We start from the raw sequence: 14,195 nt of genomic DNA, 5'->3' as shown, positions 1-14,195 counted from the left end.
CACTAAATTCATCTGATAATCATGTTAGTATATTTGCTCCTTCTATGGCTAGGTCAAGCTCTTAGATTTTATTGCATTCAACAACATGTGCCAGCAATATTGCCTCTTAGGATTTTTTTGTTTGAGACATAAAACCAAGAAGACCCAAGCAAAGCAACAAAATTTGCTTGAACTTCTAATGAGAAAATACAATAGTTTTAAATAAAAAAAAAGCCTATGAGCCTTAAATAATGCCTGAAGCACATGAAAATGATCAAACCTAATAGCTGTTTTCTAAAATAATCTAGTTTGGATACTATTTATAGTTTTCAAGCAGATATTACTAATAGGAAAATTGTGTTCTGGAGGGAGAGCAAGCAGTAAAGGTAAAAAAATGTAATCTGCCAAGACAAACCAATCTCTTATAAATAATACATGAAGCTTGACCACTTAAAATAAATAAACCTTAACAAAAACACACCACCAAAACATTTTCCCATAAAGAATCTCAAAATACTGAGAAATACTGTTTTCGCCACAAACTAGAGAAAGTGTTGTATGTACCTTAACATGCCACTCAGGATGAGAATTCATATAATCAAATAGCTTCTGATAATTCTGGTACTGTTGATCCCATTCTGAGCTCTCAGAGTAGCGGAAGTCATCCCCAAGTGGAGCCAACAGAACTTTAGTACGGAAAAGCTTTGACTTCTTTCTGTACTGATCTAAAATAAGCCAAGCCCTTGAGAAGGAAAAAAAACAAACCAAAACCACAAAAAACAAGCAAAGGCATTTAGAATAAAGATCAACATTTGACAAAACAATTCTTAAGATATCAAGTTCTGCAAGTTCTGTGGTGACCCTAAACAAGACATACAAAACCCGGCTATCTCATTTTGTTACAAAAAGATGGATGCGATTCCCCACACTGGGACACAATATTCAACCTAATATTGTTGCAAACACTGAGCTTGTTAAATCCTTCCATAAGCTTATCAAGCTCCATCTTAAAACAGTAGGGCAGTCTGCACCAATTTGTTCCTGTGCCAAAACTAACCTTCAGTTCAAATTATGTTTACCTGCTTTGTATTTCGATAACAATCCTAATCCTGTCTGTCCCTTACTTACAATAATAAGAAAGCTCTTCTCATCCCCTCTGGTAATTCCCTTGGATACTTTGCTTTCTATCTTCATGTCCTTGGCAGAAAAACTGGCCATAAATTAATCTTAGAGGAACTCTAGTCTTGAAGAAAGAAAACATATCTGGAGAAAGTCCAATACCAAAAAAAAACCATAATCTCTGTTCTCCCTTAACCAGGTTCTTACTTGTCACAGAGCCACACCCTGAAAAACTAAACCCACTGTTTTCTGCTTTTTGCCTTTAAAAAAAAAACAAACCTGAACAAAATACCCACGTACACACGCAAGAGGAAAAAAAAGGTAGTAAAAATATCCTTTGGCACCTAGTAACTCACTGACAGGTAAAATAGTTACAAGCCTGACATCTGGGTTACAGAAAAGGTCAATTTCTCCTCCTCCCAACCACAGTGACAATCAAAAGCTTCAGGCAATAGGTAGTATAAACCACAGTAACACATTTAAGAAAATGGAAACAGAAATAAAATTTTAATGTGAAAATTACAGAAAAATACAAATTCCAGTGAGTTTTTTGTTTCTACAAGTCTTTTCAGCAGACTGTCTGCCCAAAATCTCCTTTCAACTCATACTCTTGAGGATTTCTAAGTAAACCTTTATATGAGAATTGAATCTAGCCCAGTATATTTGAAACCCATATTTCTTTGACCAGCAAGTTCAAATTTGTTTATTGAATTATAAAATTATTGAGTTAACACAGGCCTGACTGCATTCTGGAGGGAGAAAGGGGATACAACATCTTTTCCTGAGGATCTACATAGTTTTGCAGAGACCAGAATAGACCCAACCAGTAGCTTCCCCCTTCTTTGTCTATAGTTTGATTCAAAATTCAAATTACCAAGTATTTATGGTAGAATCAAATGTTTTCCATTACTTTCAAAACATTGCTGTTTTGAACATAAAGACTTCCTCTCCACACAACTAACAGAACAACTGGCACAACTGAAGACTTTGTAGCTCTACCTTCTAAGAAGCCAGCCTTACTTCAGTTTTCCACAGACAGCCTATGGTTGGAAACATACTTTATTTTAGAGCCCCCTGAAAAATACAGGACTTCAGGAAAGGTTACAGTTAACAGAATATTTAACTTTGACATCTCTCTTCAAAGTCCTCTAGTTTCTTTGCAAACCTACTGCGAAACTCATCAGTGTGGTCCCCCCCTTCTTCAAAGTGCACATAACTGTAGGATTATTATACATTTTGTAGAGGGCAGCAGGATCTTCCTGCATTGCAAGCTAGTTCTGAATTGCAAAAACGCTGAAGAAAAATTAGATGTCTCAAGTCAGGCATATTCCCTTCTCTCACATAGCTTCCTAAATCACTATTTCTCACAGCAATGAGAAAGAGCTAGCAGAAAACAAACAAACAAACAATACCCCAAACACCAAATCTGGGGGTTTATGCAATCAGAAGTTCCTGAAATTGTAAAGAAGATGCATTATGTAGTTCTGAATATTCAGAGCAACCCTAACTGCAATCCTGGTTAGCAGCACTAAAGTATATCAACGCTGTCAGTAACAGCATCAAGAAAATTCTTCACCTTTCTTTGGGAAGCTTTCAGATTATCACTGAATTCTTAAGACCTTTTGCAAATGAAGAAAACCCCTTCATACCACAAGTGTGTTTTTTTAAACACAAAAAGTCCACGTATTTGGCTAAAACATATTAAAATTAATGTGGGTGGTTTTGCCCCTCCCTATATAAAAGGAGGAGGAGCAGTAGCATCCCAAACTGTGGGAATCGCAAGAAATTTTGCAGCAGCAAAATGACAGTGGTCATGAGAGGTACAGCCCCACTACTTTAGCCTATACAGCACATGAAGCATTAGGGACTCACTCTTTGCTTGATTATTAAAACCAGAAAACAAAACCTTTTGGTGGATTAGCAATTTCCTATTCAGATGATTTTAAGGAGTAGGTGGATATGCAGACCTTCCTAGGTGGGTGATCATGTATTCTTGACATTTGTAATCACAAAAATTAACCAATACCACATCAGCAATCTGAATGCAGCAATCAGTTGCATGTTGTGCAATGTGACAACCATAAAGAGAAAAAAGCTGAAGGGTGCAACTGGGCTCCTGACCAGTAAAGGGTGAACAGGAAAGTGTCTTTTCTGCTCCTTCTCTGAGCGCATCTCTTGTAGTACAGATTGTTTCCTATTTCCATGAATGGGAAAGAGAAACGTATACCAAAAGAAGCTGTGCTTCCTCTAACAAAACAACTCATTCCCACTCAAGGAAAAAAATAGTTTTTTTGTTGCTAGTGCAAAAAGCCAGAACTTCAGCATTCAAACATACGGATAAGGATGCAGCTACAAACCAAGGCAAGTGCAACAGCGGTATTTAGAAGCTAAGCTGCTGTTCCATTCCTTCCTGCCATTCACAACCAAAGTGGTAAGGCAATGACAAATCCAACAGCTACTAGTCTTAAATTTTTAATTCAATCTCGTTTCAAGATATTTATATATATGGCCATAACAGTATTGAAATCAAAAGCAACAGTCCCAGCTGAGTATTCAGGATCTGTCTTTCAATTATTCTGTTGCAGCTTTTGCACTGAAGAAAGGTTAGTGATCTAAACCTTGCCTCTAAATTGCTCGTATTTAATGTTTTTTTTCAAATCCATTTAGTGTAGATCTATATTTTTCCAGTCTTAAAAACCAAAGCACTCAAAGAGAAGAGAGATTAATTGTGCTAACAACTTTTAACCTTGGAAAGCTTACAGTGTAAAGAGAGGTTTTCTTCTGAATCTCATACATCTCATCATAAGAAGTGTAAAACCTGCGATGTTACGAAGGTCAGATCAGAGTTTTTCATTATCTATAATATCCCAACTTTTTGTAAAAGATGAGCAGCGTTTTTAGCATTTTCCAGCAAAACACTAATTCCTATGTTTTAGTGGACTTATTTTAAACTACACTCTCGAAGTACAGCTCCTGTGCTCCTTCCAGTGTTCCAAATGTAGGTAATCCAGGCTCCTACCTCAAAGACTATGCGTAAGTTGTACTTCTCCCCTATGTATCATCTGCATCTGAAACATACTGCTGTTTCATCTGTTAGACACCAAAATTATTTTTATCTACCTAATGTTCATGCAAAAGAATTAAGTTTCAGAGACCAGATCGAGAAGATGATCTCTTCAACTTTATCATATATTCACTACATAATTACCCCATTTCTCTTATTCTGTGAATGGTGTATGACACAGTGAAAGAACCGGTTTTTTTTTTTACGAAGTCTAATTTAGATCGTTACACAAAGGTTGCATCTTGGAAGTGCAAGCATCTTGAGAGTGCAAGGGGATTTATCACTTCCAAGGGAAGGGATAAATTATGATCTAATTAAAAACCAAAACATCAAAAAGCATTCTGAGCAGGCTCTCTACATTATCTTTGTAGCCTTTATGTTCCAGATATTTGTTAAACGAGCTGTTACTGTTCTACAAATATTTGTCTCAGCTAATTGGGATACACATATAAGATCTTCCTTTTTACAACTTTGATTTGAACGCAAGAGCTTTCCTTCACATTTGACAAGCACTGGGTGCGTCATAATAATTCTTCTATCAGCTCTACCGCTCTCCTGTCACCTTCATTCTTACACTTTCAAAGAAGATTACTTTTCCTATAATCATTCCAAATGTCTACCTTAAAATATGATAATTGTGATGGATTCTATTTATTTAGGTTTTACCTTTAATAAAATTTGTAATTGAATTTTACTGACAAAGTGAAGTTTTCCAGATGCTTGGCAAAATTCATATTCAGAAAAAAGGACATGCACTTAACATGTAGCAACCCATGAATCATTGTTATATCACCACTTCAAAACTTCAGCATCAAGACTAGAAGCAAAAAGTCACCCTGCTACCCTTAATATATTTGTTATACACAGCAAGTTGTAACAATTGTTAACACCTACCTAAATTTCTAATTCTTGAACTTGTGGATGGTTTGAAGGTGTTAAGACAGTAATAGGACTACAGAATAAAATCTTTTTTCTGGGAAAAAGCCTTTACAGTTCTCTTTACAGTTCTATCTTTATTATTTTTTTTTTCCTTTTTCCCTCCTCCCAAACTGGAAAAGTAGTTTTGTAAAAGTGTAAACTTGAATTTATAACCTACCTTCAAATTTCACTGTCAGTCATGTTCTGAATTTATGAGTAAACACTAGATGAAGTAGTATTACTTTCCAACAAGTTTATTTTAAAAACTGTGTATGTTTACCAAGCTATTCTAGATACCATCTTTGATCAGTAAGATTTTTTTTTTTAAGGCATTCTTTCGCAGAACATGTAAAAATTTTACCTGTGTTGAACATTTCCAGCATGAATGGCTTCTGGCGGAACTCTCCATGGGCAGCTTACTCTTCCTCCAGGAAGACGTTTGAAATCAAACTGGCAGCAGAGTTTCGGATCTGGACCACAAGTATGAGGAACATCATAGCTATAGAAAGGCATCATATGACAAAGGATATCTGTACTTGATCCTAAATCTGGAATGAAATACATAGATCACACTGTTAAAATAAACCCTCTCAGATTTGCCAGAACTTTATCAGTTCCATCTTAATCAGTTCTTAATCCAAGAATTGTATTGAAAAAGCAAAGACAATTTTTTGCTTTGAATATCCATAGATGGAGTCTACCTTTGTATGTACCTTACATATAGAGAAGCTAAAAAACATAGATACAACCAAGACTGTAATGTTCTAATCAAGCACTAGCTGGTTGTGGAAGATAGGAACAAAATGTTACATGGTTTGGCTTGGGGTTTTTTTTTTATTACTTAGATAAATCTCCTTATTTCCAGAATTTTAGAGCTGAACAAAACTTGGGGTGCATCAAAACCAATTAAAAAAAAAAAAGACGTAACAAACAAAAAACAAAGCCTGAATCAAAAATAAATCAACCTGCTGTCATTACCTCATTAGCACATTTAAATTAGTTTGGTTTAGCAATATCTTAATTTCTTGAGCACATAACTTTTAAAGTATGATTCTATGTTATTGTAGATTAGCTTGCGCACAGAATTACATAGAGTTCTATACACTTCTGAGACCATCTTTGCAATCCTAACTTTTCCATCCAGTCAGACCATGCCGTAAAGTTTAACCCACAAGAAGCAGAGCTCTACACACATTTTGTCAAGTCTCAAAAGGTCTTTCAAAATTTAACTTTAAAGAGAACCTTCTCATAGAACTAAAGAGAACCTGAAGTTCACTCATCTGGTAAAACCCCTAAATGCTGATTACCTATTTTCAGCATTAATTACTTAATTTTATGCTGAAAAATCTGATGAATGTTGTAGGATGTGCCACGGAACCCAGCTCCTATGTCAATATATGAAAATACTCCCCAAAATCTTAACAGCGTCTTTACAGTTCCAATACAAGGCTTGTTTTAAAACTCCTATCTTACTACTACGTATTACTACAAAGGTAATATTCCATAAATACACGCATTTACTTTTCAACTACAGGAGTTCTCTATCTCAGGTACTATGTTTACGTATTATGCCAGACGCATATGCAGTAATCTTTGATCCATTTTGAAAAGCCTTTTTGTGAAGCATAAACACAGGACCAAATCACATGTGATTTACTTATGCAACTAAACAGTGTATAATAACTACTGTGTGCACTGAGTGGCATACACCAATGTTCAGAGAAAAATCTCTTTGTCAGTATCTGGGAAATTCTTTCACAGTGGCATGCTCTCCTCAAGTTTACTTGTACAGCAGATTGCTTTCTCTGAATATCCTTCTTCCAACAACTTCTAATTAAGAACACAGAGGAAAAGCTTCAAAATCACCATCACATTTCAAGAGGAAGTACTAAATACATTTGTTCAACCCAGTGACATATTATCTTACTTGTAAAAAACAGAAACACTAAAACCTCAACTACACACATTCATCATACACCTTTTTGGAATGTTAGCGCAGTACAAAGAAAATCAAACTGTTCATATTGAAAAGTATATTCATTTACAGACACATCAGTTTACTATGGTATAATCACTACATTACCTAAAAAAACTTGATATTGCATAAATAAAAGTAAAAAGGAAATTGTATTTATTCTAAGAATAAGGTTTTAGATTAAAATTTCACTGCAAATTAAAATGGTGGAATGTCTTTTTATCTATTTTTCTGACTAAAGATAACCTACAAATTTCAAGTCCATAAAAACCTACTGTCCATACTGGAAGTTATTGATCACACCAGCTGAAGAGAACTGGTTGCCTGGATGTTTTTTTTTTCTTAGTAAGAACATAACACAGATCTCTTGATCTCCAAATATTCACTTTTAGGTTTTTTTTTTCCTCTCTCCAACAGAAATGTCCCTTCTCCTCCACTTTACTTCCACATAATAGGAGGATTAAAACAAAGAAGTGAGAAAAGGCACAAGAATATCCCACCTCATTCACTTTTTCCTATATACTTGCAAAAAATGTGGGAGAAGCAAGTTAAAGAGAAAAGCACAAATGAAAGTGAAGAGACAGGAAGATCAGAGGAATAATGGCAATAATACAGTTTTTATATTTAACCTCATTCCTAACACACAGGTACTCACATTCCCTGCTATTAAAAAAAAAAACAAAAAAAATCCCCAAAAGTTAACCTACAGGACATTTTTTACCAAAACTGCAAATCGAAATTTTTCAAGTCTAGACTAACTTCTCTAAATAAACTGTTCTGTAAAGGTTTCAAAGATTTCCATATATTTATTCAAGTTCTCTCTGTATTTTACCTGTGTAAAATAGCAAAATAAATTGACATAAAGAACAAAAACATACCCCAGTTCTGTCTCCAAAAAAATTCTAGCGTCTTCTGTGTTGCAAAATATTTTTTAACTGAGTAATGAACTCTCTGTATAAGCATATTGGAAAATCCTGTGCGTTTCAGAAGGTAGGCCATAGTTGGTGAATGCCCAAAAGGATCAATTGCCCAACCAGACTTTGGTTTTACTCCTGTTGACAAAAGTAAAAAGGGAATAAAGTTTTAGTTTTCATTCAAAGAAAGCTGTATCAAGAGCACTAAAAATAAAATTTCCAAGAAGATAAAATATACAGGTAAGTATTGCCTCCTGCAGAACACATCATTGTAATCAACAAGCTTGTAATCAACAAGCTAGGAATAAACAATGAACAATTAATAACTAGAAAAAAAATCAAATGTCTTCAAGGAAAGGCATTCTGCGTAACTACATAAAAAGCCTGAGATTAGCACTCTGCATTGTTCCAAATTTCAACTGTGTCTCAAACATCTTTACATGGAATGGTAATGAAACATTGAATTTTTTTACTTTCAGGAGTTTACATGTTACAGTTGCGAAAGAAAGTTGAACGAAAATTAATGCATAGAGATGGATTGATGATGTTGAATTTTCACTGTAATTTAAATAATGTTAACCTTTGTCAGCTTTAGAACTGCCTTTTCTTATTTATTTGGTTGACAGTCATTAGAATCATGTTGACTAATACAATATTTTTACTGAACTTCATACTACCAAATAAGACGATCAACTCATGTTTAACTGATTATTCAACACAGTTCTCAAAACACACTTTTACTGTCCTACAAAAAACAACAAAACAAACAAACAAACAAACAAAAACCATCCAAAACCCAGTAGTGAATGCACTACCCTTTTATTAGGCCTTCCCTTCACCCATTTCTTAATTGTGATGATCTCTGCTTATGGGAATTGCAACTTACGGAAAACCTAATGGAACAGCTTTTCAAAATAATTTCAGATAACTAGATGAAGTGATGTTAACATTAAAATCACTGTACAAATATTTTCTATGTAAATGGATTATCTCTACTTATGGAACATTATCTCTACAACCAACCAAACAAAAAAACACCCTCCCAAAGCTACCAAAACGGTTCAGCCAACGTTACTGCAGTCACTAAGTCCTCAAAGTTTCAAAAGTGAATGAGTCTGCCTTATTTTGAAATATAGTAACATTATAATGGGTTTGAGGTTTTTTTTGAAAGCCTTATGTAAGAAAACCTAATGAAGCTCTGCAGAACAGATGTAAACACATTAAGGGAATAAAAATTTTTAAGTCATTTTAAGGCTTTTTCATGATATTCAAAAGACAGAAATGGCAACTGGTAACTGTTACATATTATTATGCTATTATGCACATCTTTCATTGACCAAGACAAAATATTACAACATAAAATTGTTTAAATATGCTTCATTGAGGAACTATCTGCAAACAGTAACTGCAAATACTAGACTCAATTCTATAGCTTCCAGTAAGCAGTTTGATTTAATGTTTCAGGAAAGCAGAGTAGAAAGAGCCTTCTAAGCACCTCAGAAATACAAAAAAAAAAAAACATTTCCTAATTGACTTCCTGTATTAACACAGTTAAATTCTACATCAAGTTACATACCGAGGTTCTTTTCTAGCCATTGATGTCCTTCTATCAGCTGGTCAATTAAAGCAAAATAATGAGGAGAGGCTTCATCAGGCATGACCCATCCTCCTGTTACTATTTCAAACTGTCCATCTTTTAGTAACCTAAAATACACATAAACTGTGTTCAGAATCTTGCATATGAAAAATACTCCTAAAAATCTATTTCTGAATACCCAATAGGCAATTTTCAGAGACACAGTACCAAAATCTCAATCACTTGTGCTAGTTTCATCACTGGACTACATTTCTTTAATCAAACAGGGAAAGACTGAAGAGATGAACAGCGAAATTTTTAATACCTCTATGCAACGCAAACTACAAGCTCTACTGCATGTGCCATAATATTTATTTTTTTTTAATGAGAAAGAAAGCTATTTCCTGCACAGATTACAAAAATGAGTGTATCTGCCACAGTACTGAAGGCCATCTGAGCAAGGTGACTAGACACTGCACGCTTCAAGCACTACTAATATCTCCTATCTCTGATCTACAATTTTTATTGTTTTAGTGAGCCGACAGAGCTTTGAAGTTTATTGTATCTATACAGCCTTTGTAGCATCTCACTCATTAAAATGCCTTCTTAAAAAAGACAACAGGATAATCCAGGTTCTCTAGTAACATGCCAGTGAACGTAATGCTTCCAGCATCAGGTCGTCCCTACAATTAAATACGTAATTCCAACACTTATACATTAGCATACAAATGTTTCATGAATTCAAGAAAGAAATACAGTAAACTTATCAAAGTTTAGTCACATTACAGATAATACCCATGAGAGTAATGAACAACATACAGCAAAAATAATCTCTAGTGCAGCTTCACTCGTCTTACAGCAGTTTAACCACCACCTGTTTCCTCTGAAGAAAGCATGCAGCACCCTAGTGACTATCATTTACTGTTTGTTGCGTTCCAAGAGATCTTTTTAGTCTCAAAAAAACAACAGCTGTGCTATAACACTCATGCATTGTACGTACATTTTTAAACCGATAGTTTTCTATGTCATGCCTGAGATTTCCAGCATTACCTAACCTTTGCAGCCATTAGGCTCTCACAGTCAGAATGTACACTACAACCTATGCATCTTAACGAGGAGCACGAAAAGAAGGACATCACAATCACAGAAGTACCACCACCCCCAGAAAAAAAAAAAAATTCCGCCAGCTTTTTGAAAACCTCAAACTAGACCCTTACTTCAAGTTTCACCAACCAGCACGCTTTCTTGCCTCAACGTCTAAGCAAGACTTTTACTTCTGTATTATATTTTCACTTGTGATTTTAGAAACAACTACAAGCAAGGGTGCAGAATAAGTACTGGTTCACAATTTAAGCAGTGGCAAGCTTATAAAAAATACACATATTTAAAAACAAAAATCTCATAATTGTATCATAACTGAAGAAAAAAAATACCAAATGGAAATATTAAATATGAAAGACTATTTTACTCCATTACCAACACTTAAACATGAGTTCAAATAAAGTTTATAATCACAATTCCATTACAATTTGAATATTTGAATGACATCTTCACAGTTGTACATGGAAACTCTTTAGTAATTTTTTTTTCCAGCAACTCAGGAATTTGGCTTCACTTCTCTAAATGGCATTTCATTTTGTAACTGGAAAAAAAGTGAACCCAAAAAATCAGAATTTGAGTAGTGAACTGTCCTAGCAATTCCGCATCACAACTAGTGAAACCTCTATAGTGTCTCAGCACATGCCACACGGAAGATAATAAATAGTTCAGTATTCAAACCTTTTAACAGCATCCCTTTTTTGGCTATCTATTCCTTCCCACCATTTTGAAAAGTAAGAAATCTCAGACCACATAAATTTCCTTCGGTTGTCTTCTTGCAGTTTTATAACCATATTATTTAAGATATGCTGTGTCTGATCTCTGAAGTAATCATCAAAAGTCTTCAGCCAACCTAAGAAAATAAGAAATTTAAGTATCTTTCAACAGTCTTAGCCTGTCTTCTTCCTTATCAAAGCAGTATCAAGTCAGGAGATTTCTACAATAACACTTTTTGTAACACCAACTAATAACCAGCCTCACACAGCATCTTTGGAGATGGAACAGTTTACATTTACCAGGATTGTATCTCAGTTGAACTCTACTTGATATCAACTGAAAAGTCTAAACAAGCTTGAAGATATGCAGACTGTACACGAGGATATGCAGATTTCTTATGTTACTGCTGCTCGTGGAAGGACAGATCTAATTTTATAGTAAAGACATGAAGCAGATATTAAGGAGGAACACTTTAGGAACCAAAACTAGACATCAGTAAGAAATTCAGCTGTCAAAGGTGAAGTAACACCACCATTAATACTTTGGGCAAGCTCTTGGAAATAAGCAGGGAAAAACTTGGAACAGAAAGATGAGACAGCTCTTGTAACTTCAGATTTCTTCAAATCTTAGTATTGAAGGTGCAGCTACAGAGCATTCTTTCAGCAAACTGGAAGAACAAGCACCTTACTATAGATTAAATGACTGACACCCCCTCAAGATAGATACCTCAGTACTAGTAAAAATCCACCTCTGAAGCTAAGTTCATTATGGGTCACAACCCTATGCTTGGAAAAGACCCAGAACAGTCCTGGAAAGGGCAAAATAGAATCAAGTGAACCAACAGATATCATTCAGATGTAAAATTAAGCAATAGACAGACACATTGCAAACACACTTCCTGGGCAAGTACTTTCCTACTGGGAAAGTACAGGAAATTCCATAACACAGACTTAATGGGAAAAGGTTGGTGAGGTTACCTGTTGTTGTAAAGCAATATCTATGCTTCATTTGTCTTAGGAGTTTAATAATTCTGGTGACTCAGAACTTTTGTTGGAGGGGGTGGTAGGGTGGCGGGGTTTGGCCATTTTTGTTTTTTTTTCAGGGGGGAAAGATTTTTTGGGGGGTATTTTTTTTTTCATTTGGGGCTGCTATTTTTTCCTTCTTTTGTGGTTGGGGGTGTTTGGGTATTTAATTTGTTTGTTTGGGGGTTGTATTTGTTTAGGGAGTTTAGGGTGGGATTTTTGTCGTTTGGCTGTATTTTTTTTAAGCACTGACCAAGAACCCAAAGTGATGGAAAAATGTTATAGAGAGGATGTCAGCAGAAAGAAGGGAGAGAGGTAAAGTCCACACCTTTTTCTAGTAAGAACCAAGAGAACTGTAAGTTCTATACATCCTTTAGGATGTTTTCAGATTAATAAAATGACTGTAGAGTACATATTTCTAGGAAAGTTTTCAGAAGAACAACCAGAGGGTAAATAAATGGACAGGTTTAAAGACACTTCTAAAAAAAGGCAGATCAAAGTTTGTAGTCTGATTTTTTCCCCCAAGTATTATTACTATGTTCATATTTTGTTGCTTTAGCTGTCACAACTGGACAATATACTCAATTCACATTACAGAGATCATTTTCTTCAAAGACTTTAGATAAATGGAATAAGTCACTTATGTTCAAACGACTGCATCTTACTTCACTCAGAGCCACAGTACTTCAAAGAAAATTAAATTGTTAGTGAGATACACAGCAGTAAATTTTAAAGTCACTCAAATTGTGGCTTTCCACCGTAACAAGCAGCTTCACTACCCTCTCCTGGTCAGTGTACTATGAAGGAGTATACTATAGTAGCATGATTCACTGCTTTTTGGTATATTTTACAGTCATTTCAAAATAAAGTGACACTTCTCCATTTTATTTATTACACAGTAAACCACCACTTGGGAGGAAAAAAGCAAATTATGTAAGCAAACCTAGGTTTCAGTTTAAATCCAGACTTCGTATTATCTCACTGTATGTTGGGGGCATGAACAAAACAGTAAAGAAAGAATTTCAGCCAAAACCCTCACATCTTCCAAAAAGCACATCTCTTTAGCACAGGCTGAGGGTTAAATATCAATGAGAGTCCAAAAAGTTAAACTATGAACAGACCATATTTAATGTAGCATGTTGGGTTACCAGCAGGATGAACAATGAAAATCCGTACTAGCTTCCAATATCAATACAGAAGTCCTACTCCGGTTAATAAATAAGTACGTGTACAACTTTTATCGTAGCAGTTGTCACTTGAAGTCAATAGCACTTTAATTATAATCTACTTAACTGCCTTGCTAGACTTAAATCTAACATATTACATAGCATACTTAGAAAAAACATAAAATCTTAACAAAAAATGGCAACATATTTTTAATTCAAAAGCCTCCAGATACCCAAATCAGTACAGTTAAAATATTACCTGGGTCATTATGTGAGTGAGGCACAACAAAAACCTGAAGTGGTTCACTGTCCCACTCATTTTCATTGTATGCGATATCAAATCCTTGTTTCCACACACCGCCATCTGGATTATCAAAAGGAAGGATGTCATAGACATCCAACATCTAACAAAAATTAAAAAAGAGTGAAAAGAATGTTAAACACAAATTCACAAAAACAGTTCTGCTGTTACAAACTAAAGCTGCTTTCACTAAAAATGGATCAGCTTGTTCATTGCACAGGGAAAAGTGTCAAATGAATAGAAAACTGTTGAATGAGAGCACATTTCAAGTCACAACTATGACACTCAAGACACAGCTAGCAGGAAGAGGAGCATTTGGAAGGCCCTGTTCTTAGGATACTAAATG

General features: G+C 35.0%; 1 protein-coding gene across 4 annotated transcripts in view; it reads right to left on the bottom strand.

The window, feature by feature from the left end:
* MAN2A1 (mannosidase alpha class 2A member 1) overlaps positions 1 to 14,195 on the bottom strand; it is a 119,838-nt gene that overhangs the window by 84,342 nt on the left and 21,301 nt on the right. For all 4 annotated transcript variants that reach the window (XM_061478702.1, XM_061478703.1, XM_061478704.1 and 1 more), the window contains 6 exons: positions 13,808 to 13,952; positions 11,325 to 11,496; positions 9,546 to 9,673; positions 7,934 to 8,107; positions 5,442 to 5,628; positions 544 to 721 (listed from right to left, as the gene is read on the bottom strand). In XM_061478702.1, the coding sequence (XP_061334686.1) occupies positions 544 to 721; positions 5,442 to 5,628; positions 7,934 to 8,107; positions 9,546 to 9,673; positions 11,325 to 11,496; positions 13,808 to 13,952 (984 nt within the window). The remainder of the gene's footprint in view (positions 1 to 543; positions 722 to 5,441; positions 5,629 to 7,933; positions 8,108 to 9,545; positions 9,674 to 11,324; positions 11,497 to 13,807; positions 13,953 to 14,195) is intronic.

The sequence above is a fragment of the Pezoporus flaviventris genome, unplaced genomic scaffold (assembly GCF_033815535.1).
Source record: "Pezoporus flaviventris isolate CSIRO_AGI_PZ_B2104156 unplaced genomic scaffold, CSIRO_AGI_Pfla_v1 ptg000130l, whole genome shotgun sequence".
Classification (NCBI taxonomy): domain Eukaryota; kingdom Metazoa; phylum Chordata; class Aves; order Psittaciformes; family Psittacidae; genus Pezoporus; species Pezoporus flaviventris.
The sequence above is the reverse complement of the archived record's forward strand: the minus strand, read 5'-3'. Positions and strand labels throughout refer to the sequence as shown.